Source organism: Dermacentor variabilis, chromosome 8 (assembly GCF_050947875.1).
Source record: "Dermacentor variabilis isolate Ectoservices chromosome 8, ASM5094787v1, whole genome shotgun sequence".
NCBI classification, from domain to species: Eukaryota; Metazoa; Arthropoda; class Arachnida; order Ixodida; family Ixodidae; genus Dermacentor; species Dermacentor variabilis.
The window spans coordinates 36,185,422-36,205,639 of NC_134575.1; the positions used below are offsets into that span (position 1 = coordinate 36,185,422).

Genomic DNA, 20,218 nt, shown 5'->3' on the forward strand with positions numbered 1-20,218 from the left:
AGCCAGTACCAAAAGTTATCAGTAAATTACGTCACCTATCGCTTACAAGAAAACACGAACGAAATTTTGGGGAAAATTTCTTGCAACAGTGCCATAAATGTTTCATTCCTGTTTTGTCCTCCACTGCGTGCAAAAAAGTTTTCCACAAGTTCACCACGGGCAGTGTCATGGTGTTCCAGTAGATTCAAATCCACACCCCAGTGGTAGCGCCCTCTAGATAACAAATGCAGATCTCGAAGGCCATGATTTTTCTGTCTGTATGCAGCAGAGGCGATTGAGGGAGCCAGAAACATGACACGTCAGATTTTAGACATCTATTAGGAAGTACAATATGAAACCAAGGCACCACCGGGAGGCGCCGTCGTAGCTCTGCAAAGCGACAGCAGAGTTTAAGCGTCGTCAGTTTTTCTCACACCATTTCTTCAGTAAGCGGTAGATTTTCATTTGTGGTGTCAGTCCATTTGTTTTTCCATTGCTGTAATGGCAGCTATCAACACACTGGTAATGCCAAGCGTTCCTTTTCGGCACTGGCAAAGCTGCAGCCATCGCAGACAAGGCTTTCCACAAACAGTGCGAACGTGATCCCGCAGGGCAGCGGTGGAAACGCACACCCGCGTGAAGCGGGTGTGCCAGGGGACGAATCGAGCGCTGGTGTCGGTGAAGAAACTTGAGTTACGGATGTCTATACACTGCTTGCTTTTGCAACCCAAAGCCCAAGCAAACATTCAAAGTAGAGAGAGCAATGCACATAAATAGCAGTGTTTCCACATTTATTTTCCAAAACGTCTTAAAACTTAAAATAACTGCATATATTTTTTTTTGCATGAGTAACACCGCTCTAGTACTTATCGCACAAAATGAAAACTGGACCCTGGTCAAATGGCCACCCATCTGAACATACACAATTTCGCCGTAAACTTGTTTCCATGGAATCTCCGTTTAATGCTGTCCCACCAACTGCTAATGAAAGAAAAAAAAAACTCACTTTTCTAGCGCGACACAGAAGTAATAATAAAGTATGTTGCATACAAACAACACAAGAGGACAGGATAGCTCGGAAATGACAAATACCCAAGAAGTCGAACAGGCCTGTCCCCACTAATAACGCACGGCAGCAAAGAAAGAACAAATGTCAAGAGGACAAAATACATCTTTTGCTGCACGCACCAACCAGTGACCACAATAATACTATCACCGCAGAGAGTGGACTGCCCGGGCCACCTTTCCCTGAGTGAAGCTTCCTGTGGCCTGCAGTGCCACGCCAGTGAAAGCGCACTGGTTCAAATGCTCGTCGCTGCATGCAATGGCCAGGACTGCACGCAAGCGAGAACAGTGGAACAGAGCTTAAGGCACGTGCAACTCTCATCCTCGTACGAGGTGCAGACAATTTGATCTTTTGTCTGCACCAAGACGGGACATTCTTGAAGGGTAACACGAGGCAGCCCAGTGTATCGACCGGTGCACCTCAAACCACCTAGTTGGGAACCGGGACATGTTGTGCTCCGGTGATATCTACGTTCTTTTATTCCGACCGGACTTGCATCTAGTGCCCTTCGATGTAATAGGACACATTCAATCTTTATAGTAGCATAAAGAGACAAAAAAAAGGAGGTGGTAATGTCACGTCTTGCAGAAACGCTTTTTCAAGTTTTCGCAACACATTACTGCAAGTAGCATGTCGGGGAGACCTTGAATGCACGAGTAAATACTGGCACCTTAAAGTGTGCCGCATATACAAGCTGCCGTCTAAATTTGTTCAGCTGCACAAGGTCATAAAAAGGGAGGCAACTTTCGGCACAGACACAACAGGCTTTACATAAGCCTACATAGATCAAAGCTCTATGGTCACATAAGCTCTTTATGGTGCCACACACATGCATAAAAAGAAAGAAGGGAGATGAAAAATATACAAAATTTTTAGAAAAACAGTTAGGTATGTTGCGTCAAGAAAAAGAAAATGTAATTGAACAGCCCACCCACTGCTGCAAAAAATACAAAAACGTATTGGGCAACAGTCAGTTTTCGAGCGTACGCTGGCGTACAAGGTGAAAGCCTGACTGGTCGTGGCCACGAATTTCATTGCACTTTAGGAAAACGTAGGAGAGTTTTGAAGACATCACATGCACGTAACACCAAGCACAGGGAGCTGCAAGTGGACTACCGACATGAGAAATTGCAACACACCGTTACTGCTTGCATGGTAGAAACACTCCCTTGTTCCCACTTTCACACATTATAGTAGTAGCACTCATTTAACATTACATATAATAACAGGAAGGAGACAGCTGCCATCAACAGCTCACGCAGGCACATACCCACTGCAAACAACAAATTGCTTCGTGGGCTAGCAGAGTCACTAACATACAACATGTGCAAATGAAACTGTGGTCACAGAAAAAAGATGGAGGCACTGCTCCCTGCTTTCTGGAGGGAACTGCGATAACTTGGCACATGAAACTGCACTTGGCAAATGGACATACAGAAAACGGTGAGGAAAGAAAACTGAGTATGAGACCACCACTTGCATGAATCCCCAAAATGACCACAGGCCACAATCCCATAAAATTTCCTCGGAACTCATGGCAAACTTAAAGTGAGTACTTCTTACCATTTGAAGTCTGGAAGGTTGAACACCTAATCGAAAACTCCAATCTTCCTAACGTTTTCCTTGAGTATTTTTAATTAATAAGAAATACACAATGTAAAAGCACCTGTAGACATTCAGCAGACATACAGAAATGCACGTCTGCTGTAAACTCCAGGTTCGATGTTCGCAAAATCACAGCTAAGAAAGTATGTTCACGGGTATCTCAACATGAGGTGCCACTTCATAGGCGGCATGTTGCATCAGGCAGGCGTTACTACCAGGCTGTTCTCCGCATCTGGCTTCTGTCTATTTTCAAGCGCACTTGATGCCCAGCATACAAGAATGCAAAACACTAGGAAGTCTACAGGAATGGAACAGGCAAACAAAAGTAGCAACATCATCTGCACTGTCTGCAAGGTGCCAGAACATAACAAGGTGCCAAAGAAACCATCACGTGTTGTTATAACTCACTTTTCACGTTCACATTCTACTAAAGTGTCTACGAAACTGGCTGCACGAGCAAAACCACACAAGAAGTTGTAATGCTCAAGCCTTGCCGGCTTAGAAATTCCTGCAGAGCGCAAATTTCCTTTTCCAAGTTTAAATTTGCCTCCTCCAACCAGCATGAACACTTCGTACAAACCCTTTGGCAGACATGATAGCTGTTCCGCAGGGCACAGTACTGAGTCACTGGTATGCAGCACAAGTTGACTCAAGAAAATTGAGGCACGTTGTGTGTTTATTTACAATATGTACATCGGCAATTACCATTTGTACTCCCAGACGTGCCCCCAAGAAAAAGTTCACTTAAAGCTGCACTTCAGACTAGAGCAGTGAACGCACTGCCATAAAAGTGCAGCCAGGCAGGCAGCTGCACATGTGCCACACGAAGCACCCCTGCTGCAGCGATCTATGATGCAAGTTCTGCAAGTACATGCAAGATCAAAAGGCTTGCCAAAGTTAATTCCATTTTACAGTCACACAATCTCTTACAACTTAACTGACTGCTCCCTTTATAGTTATCCATGACATTTTTTTTTCCTAACAGTTTAGCTTGGTTGTCACTTTTCTGCAGTTTCAATGGCAAACCAAATGCGGCAAGCTCACAAGAAGCTGTGCATTGAGTGCGCACTCCCATACAGTTTATCAGAATCAGACAACAGACGTTAAAGCTGTCCTAGCAAAAATTTGTAAGAAATGTGCTGCCCCACCCACTTATGGTAACATTTAGCCAGATGCAAGAATAGCTGATTTTACAATATCCAACAGAACCCGCCAATAGATCACTACAGTCGCACACACACGCGGACACAAACGAGGAGGTCGGCCGGCTGCTGCGTCACTGCAGCATGAGCTGGGTGATGTTCTTCTGCAGGATGGTGTCGCGGACCGCGTTGAACACCACCTTGATGTTCTCCGTGTCCACAGCCGTGGTGAAGTGGTGAAAGAGCGGCTTGTGTTGGCTGCGGCGAGCCTGGTAAAACCAGTTCACCAGGAAGCGTTGCACGTCGCCAAGGTTGTGCGGGTCGCCGCGGAAGCTCTCGATGTAGTCAGCGATGCTGGTGGCTCTCGAAAGGAGCTTCTCGCGGAGCAAGTCTGTCTTGTTGAAAAACAGGATGATTGACACCTCGGCGAAACACCGATTGTTCACTATGGTCTCAAAGATGCTGCGAGACTCCACCAGTCGGTTCGTGGAGCGATCCTCCAGCAACGCCTGCATGACAGAAAGCAGTCATCATTTGCACTTGTTTTTTTCTGGCCACAGAACTAAAGACATCCCAAACTTAGCAGTTAAAGAATACTGCATTTGAAGCCAGAAAATGCTAATATTTAGTGAAAGACGCTCAAAATTGTTTTGTTATTCAGCATATCGACTGTTTATTTAAGCAATTTGGAAACTGTTCTGTAGACATTATGAACAAGCACTCTGATCTTTTGTGGCAACGAAATTGATCTGCAGCAGACAAATGTTTATCTTCATTCATGAAGCATTCCCGTAACGGCAGCCAATATTTTGGTTCGCATTATATCAATAAGTAGATTGTGGGTGTGTGATTATTCCAGCATGTACTAAAATATTAGGCTGCGAAACTGGTAGGGGACTCTATCCTGCTTTTAACGTGAAGCTTTCCTTGCAAACCCTCCCGGACTTTTCTGACAGTGGCTGCTTGCTGGGTGCTGCGAATGCCATCTTGCTAAATAGCTCCAAGTTAAAAAAAAATTAATTATGGGCTCGATGCTTGGATCGAACATCAGTACTCTGGCACAGCAGCCCAATGCTCCAACTGTTAGGCCACAATCACATTTTCTTCATTACATGGAAGACCACATGCAAAACAGTGGTAATAGAAATTCAAAAACAGAGTATACATAACACAAAATCCTTAATAATCAGGAAAACATAATCATGCATTCGGGGCCCAGATAACATTAAACTAGTGCAATTTGTTTTTAAAGTGAAAGCCTTAGCCAAGGAGACCAAGGCAATAGCCAAGGAGACCTCAGACTTTTTAATCCAAATACGCCATTAGCCCTCCATGATAGATAAAAATGGTTTGGATGCCGTGCCCATAAGGGCAGGGCCCAAGCTATTTGGGCCCTGGGGTGCTAATGCTGTATTTGGTAAAAAAACCAATTGGAATAGGTTTACATTATCCCAGCCTAGCATCGGCATCAAATGTGGCATCAAGAAAAGCCTCACAGTTGAAGAAAAATTGGTCCTGGTCCGGGACCAGAACCAATTTTTCAACTGCGAGGCTTCTATTTTGGGGAACCCGCATGGGTTTCCTTTGTAGCAATCATTACGATCGGGTGAATGTCTCATTTTCCCTTTATTTTATATATATATATATATATATATATATATATATATATATATATATATATATATATATATATATATATATATATATATATAGTCTGCTCAAGGCCCGCATCAGTTGCACTTCACTCCTCGAAGAGGCGGCACAGGTGTTGAGCAATCTCCTGAACAACACTTTGCAATGAGGTGAACGCAATCTAAATCATGGATCCGGGACCTGAAAGAGGCGCTATGTAGTGTCCACGCACTTCTCTCCCATTTATCGCTATATATTTTTCTGCGTCACAGATGGCGGTGCAAAAAATTTGAAATCTCCACAGAAGCATTTTTAAAGAGCAACATGAAAATGGTTGCCACAGTTGTCGCGTGGTACATTATTGTTTCTTTTTTTTTTTAATTATATCATCATCATCAGCCTATTTTTTACGTCCACAGCAGGATGAAGGCCTCTCCCTGCAATCTCTAATTACCCCTGTCTCACACCTTTCAGCGTATAAGATGAGGTTTTTCCAAAATTTCAATCGGCGTGTCTTACATGTGCATAAAACCTAAGCGCCTTGGCACAACCAATATATGCACATTTTTTTCACGAGTTATGATGGTGGCGACAGATGCCAGCTTCAAGGGTTCACTATGCAGGCAGCACAGCTACCATAGCCCGCCTATCGTGGCCTCCAATACAGATGCCTCCACGATTAGAGGCCACGCATGCTAGTTTGCTGTTGTAGTGTACTTTTTTTTCACAGAAGATGTGAAACCCACATGACTAACACAATAAATAAGAAGAAGGCGCCACATTTTTGTTCACTGTTAGGTTGTGGCACCCAACATATAGTACTGGTTAAAGAAAAACGTTGCTTTGTTATCAGCAGCATCGGTCGCCTGTGCAAGAAGTCTTGGCAGTCTAGCACTAGTCGCAGCGCTTCCGACTTCCAGTCACCATTTTGCTTTTGCAAGCGTTTAAGGCGTGACGCACTATGCAGTCGTTGTCCATGTTACAATATTCGTGTGTTCGGCCCAAGCAGGGCTGTGCTACAAAGGCAATGCACGACGCTCCAAGGTGCTTAAAACGTCGTGTAGGCTGCGGCAGTGACCCAACAATGCTGCTGGCCTAAGTGGCTGAACTTTTTGACAGTTCGTCAAAGGCTGAAACCTTCGATGACTTCGAGTGACATGCAACAAATGTTGCTTTCCTGTGCCAGAAGTGTTCGTTCAAGTTTCATTCTACTAAAATTTGTAGCTTGTGAAAAGTTTATGGAAATTTAGTATTCTAAAATGGGCAAGCACATTTTACAGTAAGTGTACAAGTGTGCATAATAAACACATTTGATCATGCCGACCAAGCCAAAATAGGTGCATCTCATACATGAGTTTTCATTTCAAAGGTCGAGAAAGGCAAGAAAAATACAGTAAGTGAGGCGACACTAAGTGAGGCTTTCCTATATGCTGAAGTGTGATTCTGCATGACAGTCGACTAAGTTGCAACTCTCATAGAACATGAATGTAATGTTTGGGACATTCAGCTTCTTACATTCTTTCTTTTTCTTTATTAGTGCTGAAAAAGCAGACTTGAAGTGATGCAGTGAAACCAACTTTCTTTAGCACAAAATACAAACACACACACACACACACGCACATATATATTGTCCTGAATACATATTTTTGGAATTCATTTAATGTGCCCACTCTATCAAACATTTGAAAAAGATTTGTATTTTGTGAGCATTTCTTTGAAACTAATTCGAAAGGTATAAAGGGTTCATGGAACAGCATGCTTCATGTTGTGTATTCCCAAGGCACCACACGGGCAGCCAATAAGATTGCTCACGCAAATAGCATCACTCAACCACCCTGTGTAGAACTGCCAGAGGGCACTGAAAATGTGGGAAGGAACACTGCTTAAATCTGAGGCAATGTAGACGTCTAAAGCCTAATAATAAAGTAAACGCTTTATGCAGAAACCCTAAATACGGCCCTCGATGAGCAGGAGGGCCTACCTTGCCAACTCGGTGCATTTCTACAAGATCGTCTAAATCTATTCAGGGTTCCTTTAAGAATATTCTGAAGTGCACAGCAGCAGAACATATTTGAGAATTTTCACCTCTTTAGTGGGTTCAGTAAAGCTTACAGAACATGGACTCCTTACAAGGACTCTATGTAGGAACGTCAGGTATGAGAACATCCATCTAGCAAACTCGGGAAATACGCTTGAGGTAAAACGCTGTGAAATATAATGAAAGAAGTTAACACTTTACGGGATGACGCACTGAAATCAAAAGCAAAGAACCAGCCGTCCACAGTGAACTCGTTCTACTAAAACATTCACGCGAGTTTCTTGAAGTGCTCACTGACCTTGGGATTACCATGCACACAGCATGGTTTTCCGAGTCAGAGATGGTAACCTGCCAACATGCGAGTGAATGGCTATGCAGAGCATCCCCCCCAAATTAGGATCTCTCTCGCTTAAGCGTCCTGTTAGCACTTAGGAGTTCAAATCTGGTCATGTTGCAGAATCGCAACAACAGGCTAAAACAGGTTAAAACATGTGGCACGTTCTCAGAAACATAGCAAACTGAACACAATGGCGAGCCTAATAACTGAAGTTACATTAAATTAGCTGGTGTAAGTCACATTCAGCCTTATGCAGTGAAGACATGGCTGGTCTTGCCTACCGAGTTTTCGCAGTGTTAAATACATGCAAGGAGAGCCACCATGCTGTGCCCATCATTTTGCCCAACTTTTGTTTCAGCATGACCTAGAAATTCAGTGGCCGTGCTACTTGACCTGTGAGGTCATAGTATTGACATTGGTACTACCCCCCCCCCCCTTCTGAGTGGTGGTAGGACCTTATAACTCATGAAACTTCTTCGGTTTTGCTACTGCCAGATAGTTACCACTTTTTAGTACTGCATGCAAAAGTACAAACAGAATGAAAATAACTGTGATACTATGCCAAGTGTAATAAACGAGAAGAAAGGGGGTTAACTGAGGGGCCCGATATTTATTAGTCATATCATGAGAAGCCAACAAACACTGACACCAAGGACAACATGGGGAAATTACTTGTGCTTAATAAATGAAATAAAGAAACGATAAATTAATAGAAATGAAAGTGGATCAAAAAACAACTTGCTGCAGGTGAGGGACGATCCCACAACCTTCGCATTTCGAGTGCGCTGCGCTACCAATTGAGCTACCCAGCACTGTTTCCACATCGACTTTCTTAGGTATTTATGTTTCCTAGAAGAAACCTGGGAGTTTTGGCCAGCGCCACCACTCACAGACCATGGCGGTGGACGTGGAACGTCCTTTCTGCGTGATCTGCGTGAACGTCCTTTCTGCGTGAAGAGAACGTGATCTTTTTTGGGTGAGGGCAACTGGTCAATAAGCCCCCACATGCTACCTGAAGGCATCAATGTTGCCGGATTCGAGACCCTCGTCTTGTAATAAACGAGAAGAAAGGGGGTAAACCGAGGGGTCCGATATTTATTAGTCATATCATGTGGGATCGCCCCCCACTAGCGGCAAGTTGTTTTTTCAACCACTTTCATTTCCATTAATTTCATGCGTCTTTATTTCATTTATTAAGCACAAGTAATTTCCCCTATGTTGTCCTTGGTGTCAGTGTTTGTTGGCTTCTCAAGATATGCCAAGTGCAAACGTTGCATGATTGAAATTTATTCGAAGGCTTTGTGTATAACTTGGCACAATTTAAAAATTGGCCTGCTGTTGTTGAAAGTAACTCACGGATACAAGCGGCACATAGAACCTAGCAATACACATGCCGCTGATGAGCCAAATGACACTACAAGTGCCCGCAGTGGGTGGTCGGTCAGTAGATGCATCAGAGAAGTGTAGCAGATGCGATTGGATTCATGGAAAAAAGCTCAGAAGGAACAAAAAAGCAAAGGGATAGACTATTCAGTATCGCAACGTTGAACAATGTGTAAGTGAAAAGCTTAAAGAAACAGGGATGAATCCACTCACAACAGTTCAGTAGTCAACAGACAACTTGAGATGCAACTTGTAATGTTTCAATTTATGGAGAAATGGAAAACCAGTCAATGGTATGTTGGTGACTGATTCGAACTGGCAGCTGGTGCCGTAAGGGAGAGATTGGCCGTGTTGGTGGAGGACTGGCCAGGTGCCAGTCTTCCACCAACACAAAGCAGTGCCAGAGGCGCTGCTTTGTCACGCCATCTCTACAAGTCCAGCAAATGAGAATTGTGCTTAAAAGTGTTGATACATATATGACTATACAGTCGAACCCGACTAAATCGAACCCGTTTACATCGAATTATTCTATATATCGAACAATTTCTGGTCATGGTATAGCTACATTGAGTATGTATTGCAAAAATTACACTTACATTGAACAAAAAGAGCAGCGACTCCCGATATATAGAACGTCAAGCGGCGGAAAAGTGCCCCCAGAAGTTGGCTTTCCCCAGCGGTTGCTGGGAAACCCGGCGGCACGGCTCCATCCAACCGCTCTCCCTACCGTGACCGCACTGTTTGGGCTGCTCGGGCGAGCTGTCGACAGCCCCCTGCAAAAAATGATCCTGGCCCGCCCGCAGCGCTTGCTCAGACAGCCAATCAAAGGCTCTTGTGCTCTCGTCGTGCAAGATGGCGAATGTGCGGGTAGTGTCGCTGCTTTTCTGGTTCATTGTGTTTGTGATTTGTGGGCCTTCTCCCGCAGTTTTGCCATGATGAAGCGGCAGAATTCGCCTTTCGTCACGAAGCTCGAAGTCATAAATCGGGTCGAACGCGATGAGAAGTTGGACGTCCCTGCAGCGTGCAAGATTCCGAGGAGCACTCTCGGCACGATTAGGGCTAAAGTGGCCAAACTTGCGATCCAGTGCCCGTGGCGCCCAACGCGTACGTACAGCAGTGTACAAGTGGTTCTTCATACGTGCCGGTTTCCGCATGCTCGGTGATGACTATAAATTCTGATGAATGCGACGAAGCCGTTGCCGGTGTTTGGAGCGAGCTGTCAAAATTTCCGGAAGCTGTTGACAAACCAACGGTGGACGAGTTTGTGAGTGCAAATGATGGCGTCGCCACCACGGGAGAACCCGAAAACAAAGACTACATCGCCGACATCGTACCGAGCACAAATGAAAGTGGGCACAATGAGGAAAGCAACGACGGTCCTTTGCCCACATCCTCCGAAGTGATTGGTGCACTCACACTAGTCCGGTGCTTCTGCGCAAATCCGAAAGGTTGCGGCCTCAGCTGCTCAGGCTCACTTTGACAATGTGGGGAAGTGCGTGCATCGCAGGCAGTGAAATTTCCCAAGCAGAAGAAAATGCAGGACTAATTTATGCGAAACTAAGCTAGTTTCATCAATAAAGTGATTTTATAAATGGTATGTGCTTTTACGACATCCAATTATTTAGCAGGATTATTTCGAATTATGCTCTATATCGAAATGACAGGCGTTTTCTAGCGAGTTCGATATAACCGGGTTTGACTGTATGAGGAAAATCCTGCAGATTTTTTAGGGGTTTGAAAGAACATGTAGGCGTGACATTTTTTAGCACTCTATTTCATTCATTTTCTAACTGTGGCACCAAGCAGCTGATCCTGGCACAGCAGCATTAGAGTTTACAATGAAGAAAAAGAATAATGTGAAATTAAATGGATTTCTGCAAAGCAGAGTCCAAGGCTGCCTTCTGAATGCAACTTGCAACTGCAGGCTCTGTCGAGAATGTTGGAATACTAACATCCTTAGGCGTTCATGAAAGTATTGTCATGAACATCCTAGAATGAGGTGATCCAAGGCAAACCCTCGGATCCCCTCGCTCTCCTAACTCGCTGCATAGTGAGGGTCTCGAATATGGCAGTATTGATACCACGAGGCAGCTTATAACAGGTTTATTGGCCTGTCACTTGCTCCCAAGTTCACATAATATGCAACACCTGCAGATGAAAGTGTGTTCCACATGTGCAGCGATGGTTGTGAATGATAGTGGCTAGCACTCCCAGACCTAATTCTGTACGCACACCAGAACAGCCAAGAAAGTGTACAGGAGGTTAGATACCACAGTATCTCTCTTGTTAAAGCACCGCACGTATAATGTGGAATATGTGGGTTCGGCAAATTATCTTTTCATCCACTTTTATTACCTTTTACCTCATTATTTCTACATTTCAATTAACATGTTCGCCTATTTCTCGAAGTCTTGATTCCTACGCATGGTGACCCACCAATGGGTCACTCGTCATATTTCCTTTGTGCATCCTGACCCAACATTGAGTCCATAGGGAGTTGTGCTTTGTCAGCTTTCTCAAGGTGCACAGAGAACGCACCATGACACATTGCCATGACACGCTCGAAACGGCCAGGACTAAAAAGGTTTAAGATCAATGTGGTAGTTAGCAGCCTTGAACATTTTGACAGTTTCTTTTTTCTTTTCTTTTTTTTAAACTTTTCCTCATCCCCTAACATTACTTTCTTTCCGCTTTTTTTCTATATTTTTTTGTTTTTATACCAAGGGTTTCTTCAGCATACATTTCATGCCATATAGAAGCTATCATCATCATTGCTTTCATCCAAATTGGCGTGGCTTCCCTACCGAGACAAAGTGACAAAACCACCGACAGATGTGTTCCACTTGCTGTCAGAAACCTGATCTACAAGTTCTAAGCATTTGGCAGATCACTCCACAGATGGCATGAAGCGTCTGCAATATTTTTGTGCCTATTCTTTCTTCGTTCATGTAAAGCTGCACTGTTTTTCTGCCATACGTCTTCACGAAATCACCCATATGTCATTTCTAGTACAGTTAATTACATTTTGAATATTTTTCTAGTCATGAGTCAGCACGTGCATGTGTCTCTTCTTTCTTCATCCTTGTAAAGTTGAGCTGTTTCTCAGCCACTCATTCTTTTTTGGCCAGGTTACACTGAGAGAAACAGGGTGTGTTAAAAATGCAAAATGAAATGTTACTCGCCGAACGTTAATTCATATTTTATGGGAGCCGCAAGAACGTGAAACTGATCGGGAGTCCAAAATATCGAATTTGCCAGAAAATAAGCGACATTATTTCACAAGCGTCCAAAAAGCTAGTCAGCGCATTGCTATAGGTACATTCATGTGCCTGTGACCTAGTCAGTCCTTATTTTGACCACTGTCATGCTGCCGCGACAGATAGACAAAATTGCAGTCAATGAATGCACCAAATTTTTGTTCCCTGGTAACATAATGAATGTCAACCAAGCTATGTTAGCTGAATAAACATGGATGACCTCACAACAGTCATTGTCCAGCACTTCTCTCACTTAATCACGACCCTTATCGATCCAGACGTCAAGGATGTAGTTCGTGTCGATGATACTGGCCAACCAAGATTCGCAAAAGCAATCAAAGAAATTGCCAAGGACCTTGTCACCATTTAAAATGTAACTAAACAAACACAAGATACATGGAACTTGTACGACAAATCGTAGGTGCAGTCTTATTAAGAACTTAGTCACTAGGCTTGTCTTGTGCTTCGGGTGCAGCTGACTAGGCTGTGCCAGTTTCACTTTCGAGAAGGCACCGTGAACATGGCCAACGACCATACCGGTGACACATCAAGCCAAAAATATCTATTTCTGCTCGGCTCGCAGGTCCAATTAGCATGCAGTTATGTAGGCAGAGCCCAATACATCGAACGGTGTACACTCTTAAGCAAAATTACACCCTGTTGCCAGACAATAATAATCGGCATCTGTCTTGTGCGCATTTCCTTTCTTTAACGCGGCGAGCCCGGTACTACCCAGTAATGAACAGCATGCATGTTAACAGCATGACATAGCATTCCCGACAGGAAAAGTAGCGGGCGCGGCATTTTCAAGAAAGGAAACGCAAGCAAGGCAGACAGCAATTACTGCTGTGTGGCAGAGATACACTCCAAAAGGTGTAACTTTGCCTAAGAGTGCGCCTGAAATTTTTTTCGTCTTTGAGCACTGAGGCTCAGTGGCCACACGGCAAACCTGTTTGACTAACCGAACATGTGGGAATTATAAGTCAGCACTTGTACTCAGGAGTAGCAGGGACTATGAGGCAGTGATGACTTATCTGACTTATCTCGGGAGTGACAGTACAAGATTTGAGAGAGAAGGAAGTGCCCACCTGATCAAATTCGCTGGACGACACGAGGAAGAGGATGGAGGTGACGCTGTCAAAACAGCGAAACCACTTTTGCCGTTGCGACCTCTGGCCACCCACATCGACGAAACGGAACGGCACTCCGTTGACGGGCACCACGAACTCCGTGATGCTCTTGGTGGCCTTCCGCGCGTGCAGAATGTCCTGATTGGTGGGTATGTACTCCTGAACACCAGAAACACATGGGAAATTCAACAGTGTCCACTCTTACAGCAAGTACCAGTATTGTCTAGCAAAAATTGTAAAGAATTATTGGTGTTGGTGGACGAGTTCATTCTTGGATGCCATGTCAGCATAGACGCATAAATCACACACTGAAGCAAAGCTATTACCACGGGAGAAATACTGAAGCATTTTATAGCCTTTGTCAGTCATGTATCAAACCCCTTCCGACAAGCAAGAATATTGTTCCCAGTCAGATGTAAAGAAATTCTCGACATACGCATGCATCTGCTGTTCCTTTTTTTTTTGTCATTGTTACAGCCCCCTTCAAGAACTCTCTCAACTAAGGATAACAGCACATTGCAGAGTCTGCACTTGAGGACAGCACTTTATTTTTAAGTGGAGCTGTCTCAAGCTAGTTCCCAGTTCTTCGTGGTGTGCGTAGGCAAAAATGATGCAGTCTACAGAGCTAAAATACCTTAAGCATAAGACAAAATCGTATCAGCGCACGTGTCCCAGCTGCATTTTGAGGTCAGATGTGTTAAAACCGCTGATGGATGATGGTTTGATGCATTGCGATCTACCCAAACAATGACAGTGCAGCCGTTGTGCCCTGTACTTTACCAATGACCTGCGAGAGCCTTGCCGTGGAATGTGCCGACGCGTGCACCGCACAGACTGGGGACGGAATCATTGTCGCCACCGCATACATTCATCCCGGAACATCAAAGAGGGACCTTGAAGACTTCATGATTGTAACATTTGGCTGGATCCTCCCGGTGAACCCCAATCCCATCATCATTGTGGGTGACTTTAACGTCGATGTGTGTCATCTCGACAGAGTCCTTGGCATTTCTCTTAGAAAGGTTCAGCCTTCAGTGTTACACCAAGACCAATATTTACACGGCATGCCATTGGTTGTGCATAGACCTAACGTTCGCTAAGAACATCTCCAGTGTGGTCACAGAGCCCATGACCATCAATGATAGCGACCATAAAGCCATAACTACTGTGGTCACAAGATAAACATAAATACAAATAAACATAACAATGTCCATATTTGCGTTATATTGTTTTGTGTTTTTATTTTCTTTATAGTTATATGCAGCTTCATTGGTCATTCACCTTCACAGAGTGGAATGGCTCTGAATTTTTAGTGGCACACTTTTTAAGCACACTTCTTAAGCCAGAAGTTCAGTGCGATTTCGGAACCCAAATGTGTTCCCTGTTTCAAATATATCAGTTAACTTTTAATCTGGTCAGCAACTACAACACTTTCATTTTTTAACTGCCAAGCAATGTAGCAAGAAATGAAATTTGTTTATGTGGTGGTAGGTGGTTTGCTACAACCATGCATGCCAAATTTCCCAAGCTGAATCTAAGTTCATAATGAAACCACTTGTCATTGTGCCAACTTAAAAACCACCTACAAACAGGGGTACACCGTAGCATGTGCCAGCACTGAGAACATGAGTGCCAACATCGCCATCAGCATGGAGGACAGAGTGTCTATGTAAACCATTATTTCAAGCTTTATGGGCATCTGACTAGCACGCTTGACAGTCAACTGAAGGAAATGTAAAAGTAAAACACACAAAGTGCCGTGAGCAATAAACCTGCACAATACGTCCCATGTGTTAGGCTTTCAAAACATGTCATTGGCCGTCATGGCATGGTAAAGTGCCAGTGTTTAACAGAAATCTTTACCAGAAAACCAACTGCAAGGTGAACGACCTCTTGGCTGGTACTCTACTTGTGCATACATTTGTGCCCAGGATGCTAATGTAAATACCAACTACTTACCTTGGTAGCAATTCGGTCCAGGTGGTCAAAAAAGTAGCGAACTCCATCGCCCTGTGAGGAAGGCAAGAGTGTGAATACAGGAATGTGACAAGCTGCACAAAAAAGCACAGCGACAACCCACTGGCAACCATGAGTAAATGTCCGAAATTAATCACTGAAAGCCTTAGCACAATTCCACGTTAAAAGAAAATTAAAATAACCTAATCATTTTAATTCTGCCCATGGCGTGGAGATTCGTGCCGAAAATAAAACAAAGAAATTCAATGAAATTTTATTCGAGTTAAATGTAAGGTAATTATTACTTTGCCTTGCTGAGCCATACTTAACTGAAACTTCGCTCCAGCGTATCAGAAAAGCTACAGTGGCTATTGCGTTTCCCTGCTTAAATAAGCATTTTGTGATATTAAACGTCGTGTATCGAATATGAAACGTTCGGCTTCATGGGGCCACTCAGTAGCTCTGGGGTGTGTCGAAAGTTTATCGGATGGCTTGCGATAGAAAAAACTGGACGATAAGCTTACGGCTACAACGTGTTCACCGCAAGATAAACGGGTGGCGACAGATAATCGGCCGCTTCGCGGTGCAGATTACTACAGCAAAGTTAGAAAGTTCTTTTGTAACCCGCGTTTACTAGCTGACAATACACGGCTTGGCTATCAATAAATTGGGCTAGCCCACAACGCCGATCATTTCCGGAGCCAGGCAAACGCGAACGTAGTACGTAGTACGCTTCAATCGCGCTGATTATCTCGCCCTTCCAGTCGCCCTCCGGACAAAAGTGCTCGAAGCCCTGCGCGAAAACGCCCGTGCAATAAATTACATCGGCGGGCGATAGGCTAGACGTTATTGACACAGCGCGCCTCCGGGGACACCTGTCAAAAGTTCCACGAAGTCTCGCGACGTCGCAGAAAACACTACACAATCATCGCACGCCCGCATCGAGCAAGGAGGTGTGGGGGCACTGACCAGTTGGAACTCGATGCGACGCTCGAAGGCGGCCCGGATTCCGGCGTCCTGCCACAGAGCCCGCACCGAGGGCGCGTACCGGCCGAAAGTCTCGGCGTCGGCGGGCTCAAGGGCCGACTCGTAGCCCAGCAAGCGCTGTGCGTGAACCTCGTTCGCGGGCCTCTGCCACGGTATGGCCAGCTTCTGTCGGGCGTCCGCCAGCACCTTCATGCCGCGAAGCACGTTCTGGAACACGACGGCCCGGTACTCGAGTAGCTGCTCGGGCTCGAAGTTGCAGTGGTGGATGATGCGCATCTGCTTGAGGAAAGTGCTCTTGCCGCTTTCGCCGGCGCCCAGCAGCAGCAGCTTGACCTGGCGCCGAACCACCTGCTTGTCCTTCTGGATCATTTTGTCGATCTTGTGGCTGCGCTGCAGCGACTCCAGCTCCTCGGGCCCGTAGCGCAGCCCGTAGAGGCAGCCGCACTGCGCTAGCAACTTATCCATGACAGCGGCGGCTGGAGCGGGGTGGGGGGGTAGCTGTCTTGACGTGACCACAGCTGCGGCGCTTCTCAGCAGTTCCGCTTTTTGATCTCGCCGGCCGTCTTTCTCCCTCGTCGCGGAACTAGCGGGATCCACAACATGCCACACGGGCGGCTTTAGCGGTGCTCCGATGCGCGTGGAGTTCGGTGGCCGGAGCCCCGCCGTGCCAATGACACACACACGCACACAGCCAAGCCAGCCAGCGCCTATAACCCGCGGCCCAGGGAACCCCCACACGCCTTCCTTCCTTCAACAACGCACGCTTGGGCCAACCGGAAACCACGTGACCAAAAGTTTTTTTTTTCGCATGCGTAGTTTGCATGTAGTTTGTGTGATGGCGCTGGGATCGCGCAAGGTGTGTGAAGTGAATAGTGGATCGACCGCAACAAAATCTGTGATGCGGTTCCCTTCCACTACTTACAAACGTAGCGCTGCGGGCGACTTTTTATTGAAGAGCCTTGATACATACACGCCGGGTGGAGGCGTGTGTTTATGAAGGCTCCATACTTTTCACGGTAGAAAATTTTACGAAAATAGGTGGTGTCCAAATCCAGCGTCCACTTCCTTGCGATAACAGAAGCTAATCTCCATGCTGATCTCGAAGGCGATCATTTGGCAAACAGGATGCTCCGAGTAACGGAAACACGTTCTTGCTTGGTTCTTGTTCAAATTTCGCAGTACGATAGCATTTTACGGTCCGGACTGTTGGCACACTTGGCATAATTACTTGCCTGATTTTCAAGCGGTGGAGGGGTATGCAGATTCATGACACATATTGGAATCTATGTGAAGCAGAGCTTTAGTGAAGCGGCTATTGTAATGCTTTGCAACTATATAACTGCGATGCATACAATTTTGTTTACTTTCATGATGTACCACGTGTAATACGATGAAGTGTTTATGATTACCAAACACAAAGGTTGCAATTTAATTGTTATAATAATAATAATAATATTTGGGGTTTTACGTGCCAAAACCACTATCTGATTATGAGGCACGCCGTAGTGGAGGACTCCGGAAATTTTGACCACCTGGGGTTCTTTAACGTGCACCTAAATCTAAGCACACGGGTGTTTTCGCATTTCGCCCCCATCGAAATGCAGCCGCCGTGGCCGGGATTCGATCCCGCGACCTCGTGCTCAGCAGCCCAACACCATAGCCACTGAGCAACCACAGCGGGTCCAACTTAACTGTTATGCAAATTTATGTCAATCAACTGCTATGCCGAAAAGGCGATGTATGCATGCATGCTTGTCGAGATACAGTGGCGTAGCCAGGAGGTGGCACACCGGGCACCATGCCCTCCCCCCCCCACCCCCTCGAAATTTCTGTTTTAATATGTGGCCGGCCATATCCTCATCGTCCCCCTAAAGCTCAATGTCCTCGGTCAAGCGCCTGCCATTCCTGGTAAATATAATTATTTATTGCATTAACAGATCGGTCATCATGGACAGTAGGCTGGCGCACTTGATTGAAGCGAAACAATCTATGTTAAATAGATGGAAAACGCAACGGCTGAACAGGAGACTCAGGAAGCGCATAGCATTGTTGAATAGGGAGATTGAAGAACACTCCAGAAATTTACAGAAACAACAATGGGATGAGCTTTGTAATTCCATAGATGGTCGAATCAGACGTGGTGGGAATTGGAACTTACTTAGACATTTGCTTCATGAGAACGACACGAAATCTAATAGGAGAACAGCAGTAGCACGACTCGTCCATCGTGAGAGTCAGGACACAACGGAGGAGGCCATTCTGGATCGGCTCGCAGCTAAGTATTTACCGCTTAAGGATAGCGATGAGAGTACAGACCTGCCTGAATATACAGGGGAAGACTGTGAGCCTATGGATCAAGACTTCACAGAAAGCGAAGTTCGTGCAGCCCTGTACGACCTCAACAGTAGATCTGCTGCCGGTCCAGATGGCATTTCCAATAGGCTGTTGAAAAATTTGGACGATCATTCCATAAAATATTTAACAGAGTATTTCAACGAACTCTGGAAAAACGGTGATTATCCGAAGGAATGGAGAATTGCTAACACAATTCTTATTCCCAAACCAGGCAAGCAAGTCAATCTAGATAACCTAAGACCCATATCATTAACATCATGTCTGGGCAAAACCATGGAGCATGTCATACTCAATAGACTGACTAAGTATGTAGAAAACAGAAATGTTCTTCCGCATAACCTGATCGGTTTCCGTCCTGGACTTTCGACTCAAGATGCAATGCTTTTAATCAAGCATCACCTTATTCTTGCTAGCCCGCTACATACGAGAGCTCTTCTAGGCCTAGATGTAGAAAAGGCCTTTGATCGCATCAAGCACAGGGCCATATTGGATATCCTCTCGGAGATGGGATTGGGTAAGCGATTGCACAATATCGTCAAAGCCTTTCTCGGTGGCCGTTCTGCTTGTCTCAGGTTAGGCGAACTCCAATCGACAACCCTGGAACTTGGGAATCGTGGGACACCACAAGGGTCTGTCCTATCTCCCATGTTATTTAATTTGGCAATGTCAAAAGTGGCTCGAGGTCTCGCGCAGATTGAGGGTATCCACTTTGCTATATATGCAGATGATGTAACAATCTGGAGTGCCGAAGGTAATATGGGACAAACAGAGATCAAACTACAGGAAAGCATTTATGTGGTAGAAACAACACTTGAGGGTATGGGACTGAACTGCTCTGCTAAAAAATCAGAACTATTGGTATTACGGAGCAGTAAGCGTGGGCGCAGGCCGAACGGATATATCCCAGAGGAAGAACCCCGCATTGACATATGCGCCAAGAATGGAGAACCAATCAGGCAGGTGGAGACTATTAGAGTGTTAGGACTTCTCCTGCAAGCGAACGGATCTAATTGCAGGATGATAGAATACATCTCTAACAAGTCTGAAGAAGTCATTAGGCTTCTGCGTAGAGTTACCAACAAGCATAAGGGGCTAGGAGAAGACAGTGCCATAAGATTGGTACATGCATTCGCCTTTTGCCACTTCTCGTACGTGGCTGGCATGCTCGAATGGACTCAGGCTGATAAGAACAAGCTAAACGCTTTAATCAGACGACTTATAAAGACTGCACTAGGACTTCCCATCAGCACGGCCAATGATAGCTTATTGCGCCTAGGGCTGCATAACACACTAGAGGAGATAGCTGAGGCTCAACAGGTGGCCCACCAGGAGAGACTTATGGGGACACGCC

At 45.2% G+C, this 20,218-nt stretch overlaps 1 protein-coding gene across 1 annotated transcript; it reads right to left on the reverse strand.

Annotated features, from left to right (window-relative positions):
• Nucleotides 1-753: 753 nt before the first annotated feature.
• Nucleotides 754-17,282, reverse strand: cta (Guanine nucleotide-binding protein subunit alpha cta). Its single transcript, XM_075701810.1, has 4 exons — nt 16,495-17,282; nt 15,529-15,579; nt 13,528-13,728; nt 754-4,301 (listed from the first exon to the last, which is right to left on the reverse strand). The coding sequence occupies exons 1-4, from the start codon at nt 16,975-16,977 to the stop codon at nt 3,927-3,929; spliced, it is 1,110 nt and encodes a 369-aa protein (XP_075557925.1). The 5' UTR covers nt 16,978-17,282; the 3' UTR covers nt 754-3,926.
• Between the last annotated feature and the right edge of the window lie 2,936 nt (nt 17,283-20,218).

Bases quoted from the DNA above. Each gene is read 5' to 3' on its own strand.
- cta (XM_075701810.1), bottom strand. From the start codon at position 16,977: ATGGATAAGTTGCTAGCGCAGTGCGGCTGCCTCTACGGGCTGCGCTAC. The intron at 15,580-16,494 runs GTCAGTGCCCCC...CCTTCCTCACAG, and splicing joins GTCGCATCGAGTTCCAACTG to GGCGATGGAGTTCGCTACTT. The intron at 4,302-13,527 runs GTGGGCACTTCC...TCTGTCATGCAG, and splicing joins CGTCCAGCGAATTTGATCAG to GCGTTGCTGGAGGATCGCTC.